This window comes from Gavia stellata, chromosome 5 (assembly GCF_030936135.1).
Source record: "Gavia stellata isolate bGavSte3 chromosome 5, bGavSte3.hap2, whole genome shotgun sequence".
Lineage (NCBI taxonomy): Eukaryota > Metazoa > Chordata > Aves > Gaviiformes > Gaviidae > Gavia > Gavia stellata.
In genome coordinates, this window is record NC_082598.1 from 46,385,639 (window position 1) to 46,410,200 (window position 24,562).

At 36.9% G+C, this 24,562-nt stretch overlaps 1 protein-coding gene across 6 annotated transcripts in view; it reads right to left on the reverse strand.

The window, feature by feature from the left end:
* Positions 1–24,562, reverse strand: part of RAPGEF2 (Rap guanine nucleotide exchange factor 2) — a 197,807-nt gene that overhangs the window by 36,866 nt on the left and 136,379 nt on the right. For all 6 annotated transcript variants that reach the window (XM_059818073.1, XM_059818074.1, XM_059818072.1 and 3 more), the window contains 4 exons: positions 11,955–12,086; positions 2,841–3,018; positions 899–1,035; positions 199–357 (listed from right to left, as the gene is read on the reverse strand). In XM_059818073.1, coding sequence (XP_059674056.1) covers positions 199–357; positions 899–1,035; positions 2,841–3,018; positions 11,955–12,086 — 606 coding nt within the window. The remainder of the gene's footprint in view (positions 1–198; positions 358–898; positions 1,036–2,840; positions 3,019–11,954; positions 12,087–24,562) is intronic.

Sequence of the window (24,562 nt, forward strand, 5' to 3'; positions counted from 1 at the left end):
AATGATCCCTATCCAAATGAAGAGACTCAAATTTCCCAGACTGTGGGTATGCAGGAGCCATATTTCCCAACAATTGTACAGGGTTACACACTGGAGATTTTACATACATTCCGTTTAAAATAAAACCACATCTGGCTACTGAGTTGCACTATGCCTATATGTATGTGATTTTGCCTGTATTGCAGTCTGACACTCTACCTGGCAGTCATCCACTTTGGTTCTCATCACTCCTTTCATATATTCTTTTTCCATGGTAGGGGAAACACCGAAACTGTTCCCCATGCAAAGTATCTCTGTTCTTCCATCAGGATACGTCACCTCCACAGAGCCATTCAAAATGACTGACCAGGAATCCAGCTACAAATCAAATGTTGAATACATGAAGACTGAATCACATAACATTATAATATCATACTATATAGATACAACCCTCACCATTTTTCCAAAGGAAAAGTTATTTTTTAACACCTAATAAAAACATTTATAAGCTAGTTTACTTTAAATATGCAGCTATTTCCAGCTCAAGAAAACTGGGATCTTAAGTTTATCTTTAATGTGAATGAAGAGTTTATGTAAGACTGTAAAAAAAATTTTAAAAATAAAAAAGAAAGAAGGTTTTAAAACACCACTTAAACACTGAAATAAACTCCCCAAATCAGCTCCAATAGGCAGGAAGCATTTTGTACATTATGAAGAGTATTTTCTTATGCTTTTATTGCATAAGAAATGTTGTGCGAGTGCTTGAACAAAAGCTTTCAAACTAATCCAAAACAAGAGGCGGCTTAATTTACCTGCTCAATGTCACTTTTTCAATTTTTAAGCAACAAAAGAGGACCTTAACCCTGTGGAATCTGGGATGTCTGGTATAACAGGAGAGTCCAGAGTAACTTCTACTGACCTCTTCCCCATCGTTCAGTACAATAGTTCCTGCTCTCTCCACAACTGCAAACACCATTACAGCACAGAGCTCTCTCCTCACTGACATTGTCATGTTGGCGAAAGCAGGCAATTGATGCATGAATTCCAGTAGTTGTTCTGGAGGAGAAAAAGCCCACTGAGTCGTGCATGTCAAAACAACAAAGCACAGCACAGGCAGTTCTTCAGCAAGATGCCCGAGGCTACTTAAGCTAAAATGCTGCACAATCATTTCTGTATACTAATAAATCATGTACAGTGGCCTGTTGTAATTACTGAGCATTTTGGAGGCACAGACTGGCTGGTCATATCATCAATAGAAGCCCTGCAAAGTAGAAGTCAGCATAATGGAAGAATTGTAATGTAACCGAAAGCTCTAAATACAACCACTGAAATTGTAACACTCCAGCCAGCCAGGGCAATAACTCCATTAAGACTATGATAGGCCTATATAGAATAGAATAGGCTATAAAACACAGCAAGACATTAAGAAGGGAAATCTCACAAAACTGAGCAAGTTCATTGATAAAGCCATCCCTTCCTAGGCTAGACTTAAAAGTAAATTGTACTTGATCATCATCTGGTGCATTCACAAAGTTCCCCTTGGGTGGACTAGACAGAACAGGATTACTGTCTTAAAGGTGACTACTGCTGCTTTGTCTTCGGCATGCACTGGAGTTGCACTTGTACTCACCAGTGAACTTCTCCCATATCTTCATTTTTCATTGTTCATAACTACAGAACTCAATTTTTCTCAGTAGTCCTGCTAAGGGATTACATGCCCTAGGTGCTAGACATTTTTGCATTCAGTTTGATCTAAAAAACCTACTGAAAGTAGTCTATAAGGACCCCATCTTTTTCCTAAATTTTTATTCACTCAGAATCACTGAATGGTTGAGGTTGGAAGGGACCTCTGGAGGTCATCTGGTCAAACCCACCTACTCAAGCAGGGCCAGCTACAGCCAATTGCCCAGGACCCTGTCCAGAGGGCTTCTGAGTATCTCCAAGGAGGGAGACCTCTCTACCACCTCTCTGGGCAAACTCTGCCAGTGCTCGGTCACCCTCACAGTAAAGTAAGTGTTTCCTGGCGGTCAGACGGAGTCTCCTGTGTTTCAGTTTGTGCCCATTGCTGCTGCTCCTCTCACTGGGCACCACTGAGAAAAGCCTGGCTCTGTCATCTTTGCACCCTCGGCTCTAGGTGTTTGTACACATTGATGAGATCCCCTGAGCTTTCTCTTCTCCAGGCTGAACAGTCCCAGCTCTCTTAGCTCTTCCTCATATAATAAATGCTCCAGTCCCTTAATCACCTGCTAATCAACCTTAATCATCATTTAGTCATACGTTGATAAAAGAAAAAAATTAAAACTCAGCCAGTGACACAGATTAGATTAGAAATCTTAAGAATTTGAATTCTAGTTCTGCTTTGCTTTCAATGCATTAGCCTGTACATTAACATAACAAATTACTTTTGATTAGATGCACATTTACGTAAAGGTCTTAACGGCTCCCATGTTTAACACAAACTGTGGTTAAAAAGAGACACAACATCACAACTTACAATTAAAAAATTTAATGCAACAAGCATCCAGTGTTGACGTTAACATTAACTTTGCCAAGGTCTAACTATTTTCCAATACACAATGATGTTTACTTCATAAACCAGTTCTGATATCAACTACAAGTTGAAGCTTGCTATCTAAAGAGCCAGCAACTAATACTTTTCACCCATATCATGTGTGTTTTCCTCTTATTCTTTGTACTCGTTCACTGGCTGAATTTATGGCTTCTGTGAATCACCTTACAGAATTAATGCTAAACTTACCAACTATAAAAGCCAGTGATTAAAAACCTCAAGCTCAAAAAGTAATTTTTTTTTGGTGAAGAAGAACAAGTCTGACAGTATTTTACTACGTTGCAATACTCACCAATGTCATCATCTGTCCTGTCTATTGGGTCTTTCTCCAAGCAGTCTCTAACAATATCCCTACTCATCAAAGGATCTGATGCTCTTTCAATGTCTTCTTCATCATCATCATCCTCAGAATCCACTGCTGTCTCTGGCAACCCACTAAGATCCATATCACCAGCCTCACTTTCTGTAGCCTAAATTCATGAATAAACAATTAAAAAAAAGAAACCATTCAAATGTGTTCTTCACTGCTACAGTTCTCTAGTTAAATCTACAGAAATGAATTTATTATCTAACAGATCGCTCATAAATTCCCTTAATATTGTTTATAATGCTTTTTTCTTTACATATCTTTTTAAAACAACTAACCATTAATCAACCCACAACCATTATTTAAACAGGGCTTTTAACACTTGTTTCAATCAGCCACACATAAACAGGATTCAACATACATTATTTAATCAGTAGGTCTTGGGACAATTGAAGGCAGCTGTATTTCAAGGAACAATTTCTTGGAATATTAGCTGAATATATATTTTTTAAATAAACAGTTCATTTAAAACAGTTTCTGTTCCCAGTCCAACTTTACATTTTCAGACACTTATGAACGCAATATGATTTTAAGTAGGCAGTTTTGGGAAATACGTACAGCATCAAAACACTACAAGAATTTTGCTATCTCCCAGTAACCGAGGACTGTATTTTTCTTCTACAATTCCAGTTGACAATGGTTAACTATGGCTTTCGTTCACTGATAAACAGCGTAAGAATTTACAGATGCAGAAAAAATGTGAAAGTCACTGTTTAAACACTACAGATGGACTACACAGAATGTCTGCCAAAAACTTAACCTCTTTATTTTAACATAATTTAAAGGAAAACATAGTCTACATATAGCCTGAGGTCATGAGCATAGCACCTAAAGCTAAATACATTTTAATAATTCAGTTTTAAGACCAAACACTTAATAAATCCCACAAACATTTGTCTGTCACAGCTGATAAAGCTGCTTTTTCTCAGAACCTGATTTAATACCATGGCAGCTGCCAAGGCTCAGCTATGACAATTTTTAAGGAAATGCAAGCTTCTAATGAGCAAGTTTTAAGCCATGGCTTGAGAAATCAAGTTTCACACGCCTTATAGGGATGGTTTGTTTCTGAGACTCTGGAAGCACACAGTGCATTCATGTCTGTTTTAAAAATATTACATGGGGCAAACACAGCTACTAAAGCCTCTTTTATCAATCTGTCCCTCACACTGGTTAAAAAAGCCCACCCAAAACTAGGTCACCCTCCAAACACAGAGAAGGTAAAACAAATTACGTTGGTATTTTCGTAGAATCATCTTCCCTATTCCTGCCCCACTAGCTGTGGCTGACATCTGTTACTTTAATGCCATGATACACAGCCACCTTATGAATGGTAGCATATGGCTGGAGACAGATCAGGGCAGCTAGTGTCATTCTTAAATGCTTCTGTCCTACAGCACAACACAAACTTTGTAACAGGGCCTTGTTAATACAAAAAGCATAACAGCACCTACACAATATTCAAATTATTCTCCCTTTAGGGTTTTTTTTTAAAGAAAAAATGCTGAGCATTTCTTAAGCAGGATAAAGAAGGATGTTATACTGGCATACAAACAAACCACAAAAACGATAGCACTGATAGCAGTATTACAGTGCTTAACATGCATGTTCCCTATGATATATTTGAAACAGTTGCTCTAACTACTCTCACAAAATAGCCTTCATCAAAAGTGACTGGTGGAAAAAATTAGTGACGATGAGTCAGTAGACACACAACTTATGACACCGATCGGTCAGAAGCGGAAGTCTCCAACAGTGACAATTCCAGTGACAGTGGGCACTGACTAATTCACAATCAATTTTGCAAACCTTCCCACTACTAACAAGCAACTGCCCAGATTAAGCTCTCTCAAAAGCACATTAGTAAAATGAATGCAGAACTAAATTTAGTCACACAATGCTAACATACCTGAGAAAATTCCACATACTGTACAAAATCTGATTATTAAAAGACAAATTATTGGACTGTCTTAAAATGATAAAACAAAACTGGACAGAAGTTGAAGCTTGATTATCAAGAAAAGCTGATGCTATTTAAAAAAAATTATCACAATGAAATTAAATAGAACCTTGTATTCAGAAAATACTTCAAAAATATTACTAAAGGCTACAAGCATTTCCTGGAGATGATCACTTTTTACAAAGCTAATTAAATCTTTTTGACAACTGAAGTTATTTGTAGAAACCTGAATGATAAAGCAACTATTTCTAACTTACTAGTTATCAAAAAATACAAACCACTGCAACAAAGCAGCTCAGAATTGAATGCAACAATCCACAGCATAGCAAGAAAATTTATTAATTTAACTTAGGACATCTTTAAAAATAAACCTAATCTTTTGAGAAAAAAAATACATTTTTTTCAAGCAACTTTCTGAAAATGTTATGATTACGCGAAAGGAACACAAATGTAGCCTTTCCACATAGGCAACATGCATTCATAGTAGTAAAGAATCAAACAACTCATCCCACGAGGACTCCTTCTGTTTATACACGCAAAAAATTTTGCATGAGTTTTGTTACATTATTAAGAATAATTGGATCTGTCTTCATGTTAAAAGCATGCACCGATTTATCTAAAAAACCATTGCAAACAGCTTCTTTAGGCTTAGTAGCATCAAGTATGGCATTAAAGTTTCACAGTCCTCTTGCTGACACATTAAACTTTATAACCCACCTACTTCGAGTACTTTTGTACTCCCTCATGTGTTAGGAAAATCAAGCATGTCCACACAGGAACCCTCAGTTATGAAGCAATAGCGATACATTTGTGTAAGACTAAAGAGAAAAATCTCAATCAGCTCCTTTGAGGACAGAGGCTTCCTTATAAACCTCAGCAGTAGAAAATCCAGAACACAAGATGAATACCCTACAGAATTTGTACTACAGTCAATCATGAGGCTTAGCACTTCCCGGGACGTTTAATCAAGGATGAAATACACCTCAGAAATCAGTGCTTTCATGGGTGCACGTTGTCCTTTCTTTCTCCGGTAATAAGGGAAATTAGCTTCACTTAAATAAATCTAAAGAAATTGCATGTAAGAAAAATGCTAGTTGCAGCTTAAGTACAAAACAATGTCTCTCTGAACACCAGTTGCAATGAAAATTTTCTTCACAGTTGGAAAGATGACATGAAAAATTTGCTGAAGCTTCAAAGGAATCCCATAATGACAGCCTTATATTTTATTTGTCACATCACCAACAAGAAAGTCAGGAGACTTAAGACAGACATTTTCAAGCCTGAGGTGAAGAGTTATTTCACATTTGGTACCTAAGGAGACCTGCCCAATTTTAAGCAGTGTGTATAAAGGCTAGTATTGTAGTAATACAAAAATGGTTGTTCCAACTGCTAAGGATCTCCAAGACCAAAGTCACTTCTAGATTTGAGTAATAACAACTAATTAAACAAATACCATGAAATGACTAGGAAAAGAGGGAAAGTGAAGGAGCCTTGTGTAAGTTTTCTCAGCCTTTGGCTCCTTGACTAATTCTAGGAGGGGGGGAGGGAGGAAAAAAAAAAAAAAATCAAAAAAAAAGAACTATCATTCATTCCCCTTAGGTCGAACTGGGCAGACTAGGGAAATGGAAGACCTTATTGTTCCCTTTAGACTAGAGGAAACTGATTAAGCCCAACTCTACTGGTCTTTCATTTTTTGGAGGCATCACGAACATGGACATAATGAGAGAGGTGATGGACAACATGAACACCTAAAGAAGATGACCTCCTTTACTGCCTCATTTCCTTCTCCAACCATTTTTTGGGTATCTGTTGAGAAAAAGATCAGAAGAGGCCAAGGGGGATGTTGGCTTATCCAACAGTTCTATACCTTCACAATCAAGTAACTCTCCCTCCCATATTATAACTGCTTCATCACACACACCTGCACACACATAGCAGCTTTACTACGGGAAAGAAAGTGGGAAGACTTGGAGAACTGCTTACAAGATGACTGGCTCTGTTTTTGGTGGCCTTCACGGCTTTCTTTTCCACACTGGTTTGGGGAAAAAACTTCCAGCTGATCTTAACAATATAAAGAGAAAAAAAAACTAGAAAACCCTTAAAATTAACCACATGAACTACTGATTTCTTAGTATTTTAAACAGAATATTTTAGCCTAGACTTTTTTTAAAAAATGCATCATTTTGAATAATAAATCCCCTTTGTGACCAATATCACCACCTAAATCTCCAAACATGCAAGCAAAAAAATACTGGAAAAAAAATTATAAATTAAAAAAGCATAGAAGACACGTGTCGAGCAAAGCAGAAATATGTTCCTTGTCTGCTGCAGTCCTTCAAGTCCATGAAGCTAACAAAGCAAGCAGCCAAGCTCAGCTCAAAAAAAACCACCCTCACCTGATTTTTCGATCATTGTAGTTTAAGAGCTAAAAAATAAACTAAAAAATGAAATCAAGATTGTTTATTAGTGAAAATATTCATTTTTTACTTCAGAATTTATAAGCCAATACTGATACAAAATACTAAGGACATTGGCACTACACCTCTCATGAAATCACTTGCAAAAGTTCCAGTAGCTTGAAAGATTTCCTCCTGTCATTATATAGGCACGTTGGATCCAGCTTTTCCACAGACAGAAAACATGGCTGGGGTTTTGTTTTACATTAGGTTTCAACTCACTGGGCAACAGATTACAATATAAATAAGTTGCTATGAAAGTCAATCCATGTAATTATAATATGTATTTGTTTGTTAAAGAATTATCATATATATATATATATAACAATCAATTACAACTATTACATGCATACAAATCACATAAATATAAGGTAGTAAAATTATTTTTTCATACTCTACTAACATGAACGCAAATGGCCATGAAATACCTTAAAACTCCTTCAGCCTATGATTTTTACTGCTCTCTCTCTCTCTTCATATTTATTCTTTCATTACCTACTACAAAATTTACAGCATAGCAGCCCACATCTGTCACAGAAGTCAGTCTGAGCACTACTCCTCCCTAGAGATGGAAGAACATAATAATCCAGACGACGCACACCAGGAACAGCGTCCTCCCCTATGGCCAACTAATTGCCATTTTTTTCAAAATGGAGCAACATTTGCTGAGCCCACAGGCATACAGAACAAGGCCTCTGGAAGTTACTCCTAGGCTATTAATTGCAAACAGGTTAGAGGACCCAGACTCACCAAGAGTGATCAGGTACTGCGCACAGGACTTAGCGGAAAAGGCCGGGGGGGAGCTCAGTAGGACCCAATTCACCTGAGCCGTTTCAGACGTCCTTGCATTACCCAGAGCCCTGCACTGCAGAGGCTGATACAGTTAGAAAGACTGACAATCTTAAGGTAAAACCTCTTCATTTTGCATACAGCGACTTAGGGGCAGGCTGCATGGACTCTCTGGTTTGGGAGATAAAGGTTTGGGCTCTCTCAGGAAGACTTTTTGGAAGGTAGACCTTTCTTCTAAGAGTTACGGTATCAGACTCGTGAGAAAACAAAGTTGACATCTTGAAAATTTCCAAGCAATACACACATCCTGGGAGGGTCTCGGAAAGGATGTACCCAGTTTCCTGTACCGCCGGGAGTATCTGGGCAGACACCAGCGGGCACACAGGGCCGGCAGGAAGCCACCGGGCCGAGGACAGGATAAGGCAAAGGAAGGCTGGCAAAGGACAGAGCTGAGCCAACTCGACAACGCCTTCCCAAAACAGGGAGGGGGAACAACACGCATTCACAGGCTTAAATCTCCTCGCTCTCAAACTGGGATCATCATCTGGTAATATATGTGACAGGTATAGGAAGCATTTAGGAGCATATAGGAACAGGTACGTGCTTCCATACAGGAAGCGTTAACTAAGCATGAGAAACAGGAGTGCGCAGCCATACATGAGAAGCAGCAGTGAACGATTTGCTTTGCCAAATCAACACAAGTATTGTTCTTGGCAAATACAAGCCGGCACACAATCTATTAACATTCAGCATCCCCTTCCTCTCCAGTCACATTACAGGGTTAGTCACTTTATGAACTTACTTCCTAAAATAAAAGTAAACAACATTTAAGGACCTTACTGAATGGCACCTGAAATATTTTTGAGACTTGGGTGGGGTAAACACAAAGGATTATTTATTTTATTTTGATAAGTACCTCTTATCCTAAAAGAAGTTCTTTCATGTGCAACATCTGACAAACAAATTTAGTTACAGCATTAATATTTAAAAGGAAATATTCTCAGCTCAATGCTGAAAGCATCTGAAGATTCAGCTTCATGATTTATTCAAAAAAATCTTAAAAGGCCATGAACGTATTTTCACTGCAAACAGCTGCTTTTAAGGCTACAGAACTAAAACTTACTAGTATGCAAACCGTGACATATCATTAACTCAGATTTCAACAGTAAAGATCTAATTAACAGTATAATTGAAAAAAACCAAAGCATTTATTGTATTTATCAATTGAAAGATAAGATGGCAATCCTTCTAAATCATTCCTTTCTACTTAGGCATAATAAATAGAAGTCCATTCTACTGAACATAAAAATGACATTATATACAAAACAAGAATCAGAGCAACAACGATACTGACCTTTGCCCAAGACCGATTAAAACTGAAGTAAAAAAAATGACATGTAGATGATTTGTTTACAGTTTACTGTTTCTGAATAAACACTTGGGAGAGAATTAAAAGACAAATAATTGAGAGAGACTAACTGATGCATTAAAGTCATTAAATCAAACAATACTTGGTACCATAAAGTTAAATTCAATAATTTAAGAACCTTACGTTTATCAGTTTCCACACCTGAACTTACCAATTCATTTTTTTATATATGTTTCTTCAAGTATGTGTATTAACACAAAAACATGGGGCTACATTCCACAATACATGCTCATATTTCTCAATGTTGTTAAAGACATAGGTCATTTTAATACTTACTGTGACACTGTACAATTACACAGTTCAATACATCTGTGCCAAGACATCTTTAAATGAGGTATTTAAATGAGGTAAATTTAAATGAGGTAGATTTATTTAAGAAACCAGGTAATATTTTTTAAGATCACCAAGAATGGCAAGGTATCCTCAATCATTTTTTAAAATTATATTTAAAAGAATATTAAAAAAGTAAACGTTCTTCCCCCTGTAAATAGTTCACAAAACCATTCACTCTCTTCAAACACCAACCACCCCATTGATTCCATTACTGCAAACAGGACGTATTACGGGAGTCATACACCAGGTTGGTGAGTACAGAAAGATGTATTTTCTGAAGCTTCTGTATATTTTTTTTCCCCCCAGAATCTGAGTGATCCTTTTCACAGTTATAAAAGTTTTGCTGAAACTCTGCAAAAATTTACTTCCAACTTATCTAGAGAGTAACTGTATGACTATAACTAAATGCCACCTACAGCTGTGTCTCTAGAGGTACTTGTTATTTTCATGTTAAAATGTAGACTCTTCGGAATGAAAGGTATGAAAATCCACAGAAGACTTGAAGAACAAAGCTGATTTTAGATCTTCTTCACCCTCACAGTAATAAATCTAAATCCTGTCTCGAAGTAATCCTCTCTCAGAAGAAATTCTGACAAACATACTTGACTGGCACATGCTATGCCTAAAGTGTTCAGCTACTTTGACATTTTTCACAAAAATAAACCTTTGCATTATTGCAATTAGTATCTAAATTGAACTGGGACCTTTTTATAGCCTATCTTCTCCCACAGAAAAGCCTACAAGCTTATTCACCTGAAGCAGACTACATGCTACAACTATGCTCACAGCTGAACTTGCATGTATTTGTATAGATCAGGCTTTTCCCATTGCTTAAATGGCTACATTTGCATTTTTAAAAGCATCCCAAACAAACATTATTCCTTTTCTAGTAAACAGTACTTCACATAGAACTGGTCTCATTAAATTTTTTATGATTATTTTGATAGAACAACATTTTAATTAGATTTTATTCAATTCTTTCAGAATAACAAATTGCTATAGTTTCTCACAAGGAGGACAAATCCTCCTCTTTGACACTGCAAGAACTGTAAACATCAAATGAAGTATCTAAACCTCTTATTTCAGATTTTTTTCTAATTTCTATTTAGAGGAAGCATGCACATCCCAAGTGTTCTAGGGACCCTCTGGATCAGTTTCACAGTAAATCTCTCCAAACTCAAGCTGCTCCAGAGAACATAGATCTTTATGACAAGCAGCCCCCAGAAGTATAACAACTTAAAAAGTCTCACCAGTTCAACCTCTCCATCTTTCCCAGGACAGCCAGAAGAGAAAGCACAACCAAGATGCTGGCACCAGGTCTCTACGGGGTGGGAAAAACTGGAATATGCCTCTCAAGTCAGGCCAGCACAGGCTGCTCACTGCATGTTTCTTGCTCCCTGCCACTGAATATGTTCTAGATTTTGAAGCCAACACCTCTAAGAACTGTAAAATACAGCATCAAGAAGAAAAATCCCTCAAATTACAAGGTCCTAAGTCTATAGTTTTGAACTTCTGATCCAGCTTTTAGTCCCAATGCCCAGCTCACGTGCACTTCTCGCAAGCAGATGTCAAAGTCTAGTCTTCTAGCACTAACCGTCACAGCTGTTGTTCTACATAGGGCAAATTGGGCAGACAGGAAGACGAGGTGAAGTGCTGGAGCCAGGAACAAAGCCCCTTTACCTCCTAGGTCCCACCAGGGACCTCGGCTGGAGAGGCCACACTGGCTCTCCATGCTGAAGTTCAGGAACATTTCCTACCCCCAAAATCACAAATTGCAAACAAAATTAAGGAAGAACAATCCTGAAATGTTGCTGACTCAGATCCTGACAAACTAAGGCAACACACTTCATGTCACTGTGCTGCAGATTGTTTGCTGAGTTTTCACAAACATCAGATCTAGTATGCAGCAGATAAAACCCTGAAATTGTTACGATTCAAACAAAAATTAGTTTTTTGAAATCCATCGAGTGCTGCTTCAGACAAAAACTGACAACATGCAATAGCATAGGCGTTCAGCTATTAACGTCAAAACTGTTGGCAATTGCACCTCCCATCAACATCCACTCCCGTCTTACCTGGTAGATATCAGAAAGGCTGCTGCTTCCTGAATCACTAGTGATGCTACATCCTGAGTGACTAGATGAAACGTGGGTCACCTGTGGGTGGAGACTGTCAGTAAGGTGCAGCTTTGTGAAATCTGCAGGAAGCTATAGGTGGAGCAGAAAAAGCATCATTACAATTTGAGGGAGATACACAGCAAAATGAATTCAAATCATTTATATCACACTTTACTCTCTGCCAATACCAAGCATATTAAGAAAACCACTGGGGCTTGAGAACGCAGCATAAAAATTTGAGTTTTGCAGGTTTTTTTTAATTCATGCCAAGGTCAGCAAAATACCACCAAATTGCTCCAAATATAAGAGATTTTAAAAAACATATATCTGAGGACAAGCACCGGTGAAGCAATAAACCTTATGCCAAAACTCTTCAGTATCTTGTTGGAGGGAATTAAAACGCATATGAATATTGTGCTAGTTTCAATATCAATGGTTTCCCGTAGAATGGGGATTAACAGCGAGTAAAGTCACATACTTTTTTTTTAAAAAAAAAACAACAAAACAAGCACTGCTCTGGATTTGGCTAACTCTTTTGCTTCTGAAGTTGACAAAGTACATTAGAGACACGTAAAATCCAAGCCACTGAGCTACCGGTTATACTTTGAGCCAAATAATATGATGGCAAATAGGAAATGTGGGAAGACTGACACAAGTGCGAAGAGCTACAATCCTGAAAGGAGTTTGCTCACACATGGTGCGGAAGAACGAATCGAGACAGTGTGCTTGATCATTTAACAATCATCCACCAAGATTTGTGACGTTTATTTTTACTATTACTTTATGCACACAGCTCCCATGAAAATCTTTAAGAACTGTATATGTTGCCAGACTGCAGAAAGTGAACTTTGATAAAGGAAAAATATTTGCTGTCTGAAGAAATATTTAAATGCTATTTCAGGGGCAAATTACTCCTCTCCCCAAGAAGCTTGCATCCCACTGCTAGTTAATATGTCAATGTGTCAATTTTGGTATGGAATAAATGCTTCAGTAATTTAAAACACCTTTGCTCATTCATTTTTTTTTGTTTGTTTCAACTCAGACAAGGTAGATACTCTCGACGAATGTTGTGTTTGCATCACGAATGTCATACGCACTGTGTACATCCCTGTCAGTTATGAATGCTACCTTGGAGCTATTACCCTTCTCCATGTATGGAAATGAATTTAAGAGCTCATTCAGCATTAAGATATAAGAAGTCGATCAGTATAAAAGGTTACGAAAAAAGTCATCTGCAAGTCACAAGAGAGTGTGCTTGAGAAAATGATTAGCTAAAGGTACTGAACGAATTTACTTCTGTTTGCCTGGTTTAAGTCTGTTTATGGAACGTGCCCTGAAAGAACCTTGACTTTAGGATTTGTGGTGAAAGCACAGACAACTGGAAACTTTACTCTTATTTAGACTGACTGGCATTTCCTATTCTAATAGGCCTGAAAAGGATTTCCTCTTACAGCATGACTGCATCAGTGATAGCAAAAATGGCCACATTTTAAACAATTTTTCTTAATATTTTACCTGAAAGAGAGGATAAAAACAGAAACCAGACATTAATAATCCTAAAAAGCTTCAGTAAGCCCAGAGCTAGAGCTGATCTTCATATACCAATCAACAAAGACAGGACAATTAACAAAAGCAGTACTCTAATACATACAGCCATGGATCCTGCCTCCAGAAAAACCTAGCTATGCTCACCGCTGCTGATGATATACCAGACAGAGAAAACACAGCATTAAGGAGCGCATTAGTTATAGCATCCATTGTCTCTGCTACTTCACTTTTCAACCTGTAAGTTTGAATTATCACAAACCTGAAGTATTTACTGATATTCAGGCCACTATATCCATTTTTTTAATCATGATTCGAGCCATTCTACAAAGAAGTAGGTAGAATGTATAGTAAATGAACCACCACAGCTTTTGCAGTGTGTCAACGACTATTCCTAAAAGTACAATCTCTTGGAATTAAAGTAGCCCAGGTTTATTTCCAAGTAGAAATCCTATTTTAAGATACATGCACAGATCATCTAAGACTTGCACATTTAATGATAACTTACAAAGATATAGTATTTTGAGAGTTTTAGATTTTATGAAGTAATAACTATTTCAATCCCAAATAAATATTATGTCCATAGGGAGGTGCATGTCAACACACTCTTGGGCCTAGCCGAACGCGTTCAGTTTTTCATAGTACCCTGCAAATATCTCCATGTCATTAACAATTGCATTTATTTTTTACCAATGCAATAACAATTCTTAAGAACCTTACATCAAAGCAAATCCACTTAGTATGTTAAAAAATGAAATCAAGCTATGCTTAATATCATGACTCCACTTAGTAGTTTAAATGAACAGCAAGTATTTATGTTTTGTTACTACTACACAGGCAATAGGAAGAGGCAAGGGATTCCACAGTAACTGATGAAACACATTGCAAATAAAATCAAGCCTTGGGAATTTTTTTGGCTACAAACAATCAGATGACCGTTTGGTGATCACTGGTTTCAGAATAACTCCTCAAGTCAAAGCCATGCTGCATGAGCTGGACTTGCCAAGAGGTGACAGCAGAAGATAAGAAGCAGGCATTTTACTTAGGGCAACCTAACTAGTCACTTTGATCCTAATCAAGTAGGACTATTCACAAGCAGAAAGCACATGCTCACATCTTTGCAGAATACATCTCTGTGCTACATGCCTGAAAGCGGCATCCACTTCGACTGCCCTACCCCCAAATAAGTTAAGGTGACAAGTTGTGCAACAACAACAACAAAAAAATGAAAAAAATTAAATAAACTGAAACATTTAAATTGTGAGCTCAATGAAAAGTGCGTGTGAGAAATACATGCATTTCTATCTCAGTTACATACTGCTATTTAGAATAGTTAAGGTACAGAGTTGTACACAATGGGGAAAAAAGTAAAGCACTGATGACAATGAACAACCACATGTGCTTAAGTCTTCTATGTAAGAGGCTGCACCTGTCACTCCTGGAGCACAATGTTTGGTAAATGGTTTTTGGTAAGTAGAGCAAGAATAAAACACAACGTTCAACAACCTCAGTAGTGCCAGGAACCAGCACAAAGTTGTCTGGCCCAAACCAGGGTATTTACGTTTAATTTCTTACTTGCAGTGGAACATGATTAGAAAACAACATCATGAAACTGTGCTATTATGTCCAGTGAAAAAATGGCTAGGAACATCAATTCTGCTTTTGGGAAACATATGACAGTTAACTTTACTACAACAGGTATATTTGCTGTGCTGCTAAATATCACTTTATTATGAAATTTTTAAGCACTCAGTGCTTGTATTCAGCTATCGTTCCATTCAACAGTTTAGTATTGACTTTAGTATTTAGTATCACAGTAAAAATAAAGGTTTTCATGTAATGTGTTAAAGTGTATACAGGCTAGATATAGAACATGTGCATTATCCTCCAGATCATGCAGCAATATGAGAAAGTCTAAGGATATACCCTTTGCCTCAGCAACATCAGCTATAACAAACTAAAGACACCACAAATGGCATCAGAACCAAAGGGACATTTTTATCTTGTTTTGCATTTTCATTAAATCACGGCTAGTTTTAAGGAGTCATTCAAAGTAATAAGGAACAAAAGCAACTTACATATTTTAAATAACAAGCACTTATTTTTCTGTGATGACACTAAACCATAGCTTTGCTGAAGCCAGCAACTACAACATTTCTTAGCTTTGTTACCAAAACTTGGAGTTACAGCATCAGAATGAACTAGCAGACAGAGTGAAAACAAGGCAGGGTAATTTGGAAAAATAAATGCATGAGTCCTTCTTAGGTAAATATAGTTTCATTACACTACATTAAACAAGTAATAGTCATTAAAAGGGTCAGATAACTGTCCTCATAACCTATTTTCAGGACAAACTTCATAAGCGAGAAAACGTTAAGGCTACATATGCATAAAACTAATGAAGTATGACATAACAGGGGAAAGAAGTTTTTAATGCAAAACACAAACCGATAAAATAGTTAATACCAAAGCTCTAATCTTAATTTGACAGAGGTCAAAATAGTATTTTATAAATATACATATAGCTCTAATAACTGTGCATGTGTGCATACATACACACATTTAAACAGTTTACACACATGTAAAGAAACCAGAGGAAAAACAGTACATCTGGAAACTCCATGCTTTTACCTCTTGAAAACCATAAAAAAAAAATGAAAACTTAAACAATTATGTGAAACTATCTGAAGGGCAAAGCAGTATCTCCATTTTGAACTTTACAATACCTTAAACCTTATCACATCTTCCTATCTTAAAAGCAGCATTTTATTACTTCCACCCTCAAAGTGAGTCACCACTTTATGCATGCAAAGCTAACAATTACTTTGCTCTGAATATGTTCCTCCTATTTTAAGAACATCATGATTTTCTCCTATCCTACAGCGTGCCTTTCTGTGTAACAAAAGGCAATGAATATATACGCTACTTCTGGGACTGTGCTGGGCTTCTCTTAATCTCTTGGCCAAATGCTTGAGCTCCACTGCATTCTATGCAAATTCCACTCAAGAAATCATTGGGCTTATCCCACTAATACAGTATATATATTTTTAAATTAATATATTTTCAGACTATTTACTAGACAAGAAATTAAAATCTTCAGCTATATTATAAAAAGTGACATGACTGAACATGAGTGAAGTGATACCAAAATCCTTTCTTCATTTAGATAGTATTTCTCTGGTTTTTTGTTGTGGGCTTTTTTTTTTGTTTTGTTTTGGGTTTATTTTTTACAAATGCAGTTATATGTGAAAACAAGTATAAATGCCCAATGGGAAAGATACACACACAAATGTAATTCTAAAATATACGAGGAATGCCAGTTGGAGAGCTCCAATATACCTTTCATTTCACAGCAAACATATCAGTAAGCATTTTATAAACAAGGTCTTCTACTGAAGGCCATTCAGCACTTTATGAAAGACTTATAAAGCCTGCAAAGTGACTGAAGTACATCTGCAGAAAGATGGAGTTTAAGAGAGCAAAGGTGTAACATTCTGTCATGCAATTCCCAATGAACGATCCCTATAGGTAATTAGGTGCCACTGAGATAGCCCAAGCAAGTACGGTAGACATAAGACAACACAAAATATCACCTTTATAAACTATTTCCACTTTCTGAAATTAAAGAAACACAAGCAGACACTGATTCTTCAGCCTCTGAACACATGCATCTCAGCATTTATTCTGTAGTACCTCTTTACTCATAATATAATAAAAGCCACCATGATACAAAAAAAAAAAATATAATGCTTACTTCTTTTGTAGATGATGAATTTAGTCCCACAAATCTAAATAAGTAAATTTCAGCAAAGCTATTTTGGTATTCTGTATCTTTTCATAAAGGAAGAGCAACAACAGCCAAATAAAATAAATAATATGCCTTAGTCTTTCCCATTTTTTCCCCACCAAGACAGAACTTTTAAAATGTTTATTGCACTACGAGAGTCTAGATCACCAATGCAGTATTCTTCAGTATCCTGTCAATTCAGTAACATTTTATTTCACTATTTCATGCAAGTGTTCATTTTTATATTAAATGTTTGTAAGTCTGTTGTATGCATTTTAAGGATATACCTAGATTTATGATTTTGAATGACTGAAGGAAGAAATACTTCTAATAATGATGGGTATTCATCAACATGCTATTGCAACATAATTCTTTCACTAACCAAGAGAGACCTCAAGGAAAACATTTTTATGGTTCAGCGATTTAAAACACAGCAGTGAATGTCAGTAATTACAGAATAATAAAGTAATTTCTATCGATTCTGACTACAGACATGATGCAGGTTGACATATCCAGTGCAGAGTTAAATTTAAAATAAAAGTTTAAACTATATACAGTTCAAATTAGGATGCAATTCCCATGGAAGAAGGATTTTCTTGTACTTAGGGGTGGGATGGAAAACATTAAGAAGTTTATATGTATTTTCTCTGAAAAATTCAGCAGGAGTTAAATAAAAAACTTCTGACTTGAATTATGTCTTCTGTATATCATTCACTTTATACAATAGTATCTCATGTATTTTGAATCACCAGATTTTCCTCAAATAGACATCTTTATATGAAACTGTGGCTCAAACTTCATGAATACCTGCTCTTAAAAATGTTCTTCATCTTGACTACAACCCAAGACGCAACTCATGTTCTGAAAATATTGCATTTGGGTACTGTTGCTGTTAAGCATTTGTTTATACACAAAGGCCACAGCAGAACACCTCTAACAAAAAAATAAGCATTATAAGGATCTTTTCTGACAAGCTTTTCATATTTTCCTGCACTGGTGCTTTGCTATAGGTAGCCCCCCATAAAACCATTCAGAGGTTTAAGCTAATGCAACATAATCTGCTGGTCTCTGAGAGCGAGACAGAGCAAGTGTACAGGAACTTCATTTTGTTTCCCTTATAAAACACACAGTGACTGCCACTTACTGTACATCTCATAGCTCTCAGCAGCTAATCCTATGAGTATTGAACATAATTATCCTTTGCTTGAAGGATTATTGACTTCTACAGAGGGACAGAGGTAGTGAAATGTAAATGGGTATCTGGAGAATGGAGAAAAACTCTCAGGGACAACTCTCTCTAAAGAAAAAGCATGAAATGCATCACTGACACACACCCATACTTATTTAACGTAACTACCTTACCTACTGTAGGAGCAGATCTGTTAATATTTTCTTTTCCTTTTGACAGCATTTGTGTCTTAGATTCAATGCAGCACTTTATATTCAAAAGTGCGTTCTTCAGGAAATCTGGCATAAACAGTATTGCTTCCGCAAACACGAATGTCAATTTATTGGTAACAGCGCAAACAATGTAAAGTTTAAAAAAACCCAACCCTCTATCATGCAGGTATTTACAGTGACTGTGAACCAAGAATACAAAAGAAAAAATGCAGAACAGATTTGAACTAAATCATACTAAACTGAACTAAATCATACTGAACAAAAGCATACTAAATTTTCCAGCGCTCTTCTCAGAGTTTTGAAATTCTGAACTCAAACCATTATAATGTATTTTAAAAGAACAGCAACAAATCTGCAAGATCAGAATATTTGTATTTAGAACCTTGTCTGTCTCAGTCAGAAAATACCTGGTAAAAGTGTAATGTCTTCATTGGGCAACAAAGGATAATTCAGTACTTTTAAAACACAGTACCTGTGGTGGTTTTAAAGTTAGGGCAGTTCTGCTCCAGGGATGAAAATAAAGAGACTGTTCTACAACTACTTTGACTGGGGATATACATTTAAGTACCGACAACTCTTTGGCAACCTCAACTGCATGGAGAAACATGGTCTCGCCTCTCACAACATTTAGGTTATTTTCCCTCACCTGGCATTAATAACACAGCAGGGCTATTTGCATGGGATAGGCTGATGTTACAGAGAACACCATTTCTCAGACACTGTGTACATTTTTCTCCATCTCCTTTACAGAGAAGGAGATCTGTGTCTCTGTTTATATCTTCCACTTAATTGCTGAAAGGTTTTTGTTCTATCTGCTAAAATTTTTCCCAAACAGTGCAGTGGAAGTGAAACCTTGCAGAATTGAGTATGAAGGCTTTTCAGGTCTTCCTCCTCTTTTTTCCACTAATAGTATCTGGTATTTTATATTGATCGGTTTGGTTTATAAATGTCTAGAGTTCAGATCAGATCCCATCCTTGAACAGTAGTTCCAAGTGTGAAAAGCAGAATCTCTATTCCAGTATCTTATGTCTGCGTGTTGACAAGGACGTACAGTATTGTACTTGGTAGTACCCCACTGCCTCACCAAGCACTCGCACTTAGAGCCCGAACAGAGCCTGCACAGCCCGCTCCCCCACACAAATTAACAGCTTCCCAAAAACACTGAATAAAGTGGGGAAGGGAATTCATGTTGTGGAGATCTACATAACGCAAACTGACAACTAGGGATAGGCACTCAATGACAATTGCAGCTTAGGCTGAAGGAAAGACTGTTCTGAAGCATTTCAATTGACTTCTGAAATATCTCTAGGGTAGGAGTGTAGAAAACTGAGTTCAACCACTGAACTCCAGTAAAAGCTCCCAATTATTTAATAGCAGTAGACGTGGAGGACAAAAAAATTAATAAAGCCTGGCTTTGCAGAGATCTCTCTCCTGGGAGTAGCTGATATTCATACCAACATAATGCATGTTCCAGTTGATGGTTTTCCCACAGTTTGACATTTCTAAATACTTCCTCTTGCGGCTGTTTTGGTGTTTAATACGCTGAGAACTACTGCTGGGCTGGAAACTAAATGGCCTACTTTCAGGACTTTCGGAGACCTAGAAGGTTACATTTTGAACTCTTTGGCCTGTTACAAGTAACTGTGGGAGAGGAAGGAACAGGGAACCTGGTCACAAACTTTGCTTCCACAGGAAATCAGACAAAAGATTTATGCCTACGGATGTAAAAGCAAAAAAAGTTCAAGAACACTTTATGTGGGCACATATGTTTACAGGAAATGTTAATTCAAACATTTTCAAGCAAGACGTTTTAAATCCTGCAGAACATTTTAAGTGAGGGGATGCTCATGTACACCTCGTATACAGAGTAATTTGGGGTTTCTTATACAGCAGTCTAACAAGTGGACATGGGGGATGCTGAAAAGCAATTACACCAAAAGGGGTAAAAATGATGGCACCTGCAGCCACATTTCATTTTCAGCTTTAAAGCACCACTCAGGATTAAAATCCCCCATAGGCAAGTAAAGAGACTACCCCAAAGGTGAAAACATCTATCCTAGGCACATTTTAAATCATTAAAGCAAAGACCGATGATACGTATACATTTCAGGCGTTGAAGCCTGCATCAGTAGGGTGTTCCTACGGCATGTATTGCTTTTTTTGTTTTATACCTGATCATGGAATATTTCATTTCATGATTACAGCACTCTAGCCGATCTAACTAAGCTTGGTTAAGTTTTTGAAAACACTCTTGAGGGGACATCTCAGTTTTGAACTGCAGCTGTTTAATCTGAACTACTGCAGTTTACTACTGAACTACAGCACTGAATTTTACTGCACAGAACTAACTTACAATAGTAAAAGACAAAGTCAGTTGATTCTAGAATAAAGAAAAATTAAATTAAGAGCTACCCAAGTTATTTTTATTTTTTAAAGATGGGATATGAAAACTGTTAGATAGAGGAAAGACCTTAGAATTCCCCTCTTTCCAAGTAGGGGAAAAACAAATGTCCTGGTAAAACCTGCTGTTATCACAGTACAGAAAGACACTCTTGGTACAAGGGATGAGCAGGACACTCTTCTGTGAGAGTAGGATGACTCCTACTTGGAGTAAAAGAAATAAAATGCAGTATGAGAAGATGCGAGATCATGCACTTGGGAGACAAAAAGCAAGAATCTAGGAACTTCTCTGTCAGAAATGACTGTGGGAAAGAGTTTCAGTGTATCAGCTAATCAGAAGGTGACTGAACTGTTAAGGAGATGCAGCAGAAGGAGAACCCAATGAGACCACAGCATGCACCATCCAGAAACACAGAAGCTCTGGGCTCTTCTCCATGGCCCCAGCAGAGACCTTATTTGGAAATGTAGCACACATTCCCAGCTATACGTTTTCAAAAAAGATGGACTTAAAGCCATACACATACATAGATTCAGAGAAGAACTATCAGGATTATCAGAAGACGACAACTAGTATTTGAGAAAGTGCAAGAGGAGCATGGCTTATTCAGCCCAAGCTGAGAGACGGTATGATCACTATTTAGAAACAGTGGGAAAAAGGAGGAAAAAGAAATATTTCCAGTAAAAGGCAATGCAGGTGCAAAGCCTAACGAGCAGGAAGTTGAAAGAAGGGTACTATCTAATGAACCACAGAGATTCTCAAAACCAGGCTCAACAGGAGCTGTGGTAGAGAAGGCTTTCAAACTGAAGCTAGACAAAGTTAGGCGCATGCTGTGCAACAGTGTGTAGTGACAGTGACCCAGAAAGCCCCTTCTAGATCCATGTTGCTCCTCCAAGCAGAAAAATCTGAAGCCAGCCTGGTTTTTTTTGGTTGTTTGTTTTTTTTTTTTTTTAACATACTTATCATTCAGAAGCAGACTAACCAAAGGAGGAAAAAAGACAATAACCAACATGATTAACATCATAACATTAGTCTATAGCATCAAGGAATAGTTCATGAGAAAAGTGGGTCGGGGTTTTTTTCCTAACGAAATTACTTTGCTTTGCAGTAACTTAAGCAACAGGAGAGGAACATGCATAATTTCTGCTGCTAGTGACTGGCTCCAAATAAGAAATCGTGCACCGCAACTACTTGTTTTCCACGCACTTGCTCTACAATGAAAGTTTTGTCTATTTTTTGTTGCCTGACCATGAAAGATGCACACTTTGGCTTCATGTCAAGCAAAAAACCTGAAGAAATGCAATATTGCAGGATGCATACTCAACACACAAGAGGCTATCAAAGCACATGCTCAACCTTGTTTTTAAGAATACTCTCATTGCAGCATTCTTTGATATAAAGCAAAAATGTGTATTACCACAATCAAAGTTTTGAGATTCTTAATTACATAATAGTGAGCATTTCGAAATAATTATACAAAATTTTTAAAAATGCCTGGTAAAAAGAAAAGGCAAATAATTTTGATTAAAAATGGGGATGATCTTTTTAAAATAAGGTGATTTTTGAAAAAAGGTTATAGATAATACTTCTGAGACTGATGTACAGACAGCACAAAGGTTTCATATTTGCATTATAAAGTAATATATGTAATGTCTCGCTTTTTTCTGGATAACAAAAATAGCATGGCAACAAGACAACTCAAAATATTTTTAAATGACAAGCATTTCTCTTTATACATGACTAATGTTGCAAAATCTTGAAATAGTATGATTTTACCTTATCTATGATTTTTAATGCTATACTAACATGCCTACTAGTTAAACAGCTTTATTACTTATTTTATGAGTTTTGAAAGCGTAACTGCACTCATGCCATAGCAATATAACAGCAGTTAACGTTGCTATAACATCTCCAGCTTTGCTTGTTACATTTTATTTGTATTTTCGCTCATATGGTAGCCAAAGAAAATGAATGAAAAATTTTCACACTGACACAAACTCTTAAAACTGTATGTAGTATCATTCATTCCTAATATCCCCAGAGTTTCTATTCTGTCACACAGAACAAGATTCTGACTTCTTTGAACTACTACAAATATTTACTAGTATGGGCAAAAGACCTACCTGTGTGTGCTCACTGAGGTCATAGAAAAGGAAAAAGTAAAGGACCGTTTTTCTTCTTTTCATCAAAGAGTCTTCAGGTAAGTACAAAGATGTTCCCTAAATTCTGGAGCACCGTGCAACAACAACAACTGTGCAGAGCCATTTAAAATTATTTACACAAATCAACACAGAACCATCTTTTACATTAACAATATTTCCACTGAAATTTGAAATAACCTGCAGAGCTTTTCTTTGTAGTCTAAGTGTCAGTTATTCAAAACCGTAATATCAAATGCTAAGTTCAATTAGCCCTTTTATTTTTTAAATTACCTAACTTTTCCAAATGTCCACAACAACACATCCAACAAGATAATGGTTTCCTAACTTCCTACAACGATGAAGCAAAACAAGAAGGCCCTACATGGTGCCTGCTAAAACCAAGGCTGCTTTAGAGCAAGAAGACATCTTCGATTGAATTGAAGCACCATGTTATTCTGCTTAAAATGCTGACATTCAGATGTGACTTCCAGAAATTCATCTATTTGTGTCTGTGCAGGTGTGCCTGCCGTAGGTCAACAGCATACTAAAAAACAAAATTCTTGTAGCAACTTACATGATCTACTGACACCATGAAATATTTCAATGGTACCTATTTAGGAAGATATTTTAAATCAGAGATTGCCAAGCTGCAGAAAAAACAGGCAGCACAGAAATCAGCTGGAAATACTAGGACCAATAACTGAAGCCCGTTCTACAAATACAATTAGTAAAGTTCATCTTTTTTTCTCCCACCTGCCAGAAGATAAGCTATGAACACCCAGGATGTGTGTGTGTACACCACCTACTGCATTAGGTCATCTTGCAATAGCCAGAAAATTTGACAGTCAAATCTTAACCGCTGATTTATGACAGTGCTAGAATGGTCTTTGCTACAACACCCCACGGTGCAAGAGATTTAGAAGGTTACTTTCTTTCATAAAAGGGGTAGACATTTTAGTCATTTACTACATTAAACATGTTATCTCTGCATGCTTAACTGAATAAAACCCCAGCTGGAACATTGAACCTTCACTTAAAAAAATATCATATTACTCTAACTCGGGAATTCCTAAATTTAGTTTTCCCTGCATACCATCATCACAGAAAGAATAGTAATGTACAACACTAATGGAAGTGGCAGGTGTAGGAGTGACATTTAACTGTCTAAACAACCTCTTCCTTCAACAGGAAAGAGGTAGATAACTAGATTTTCTGTATACTACTGCTGACATGCACACCACTGTTTGTGAAACTACACTTCTGTATCCATTTATTTAGGGACAGTAGCTGTATT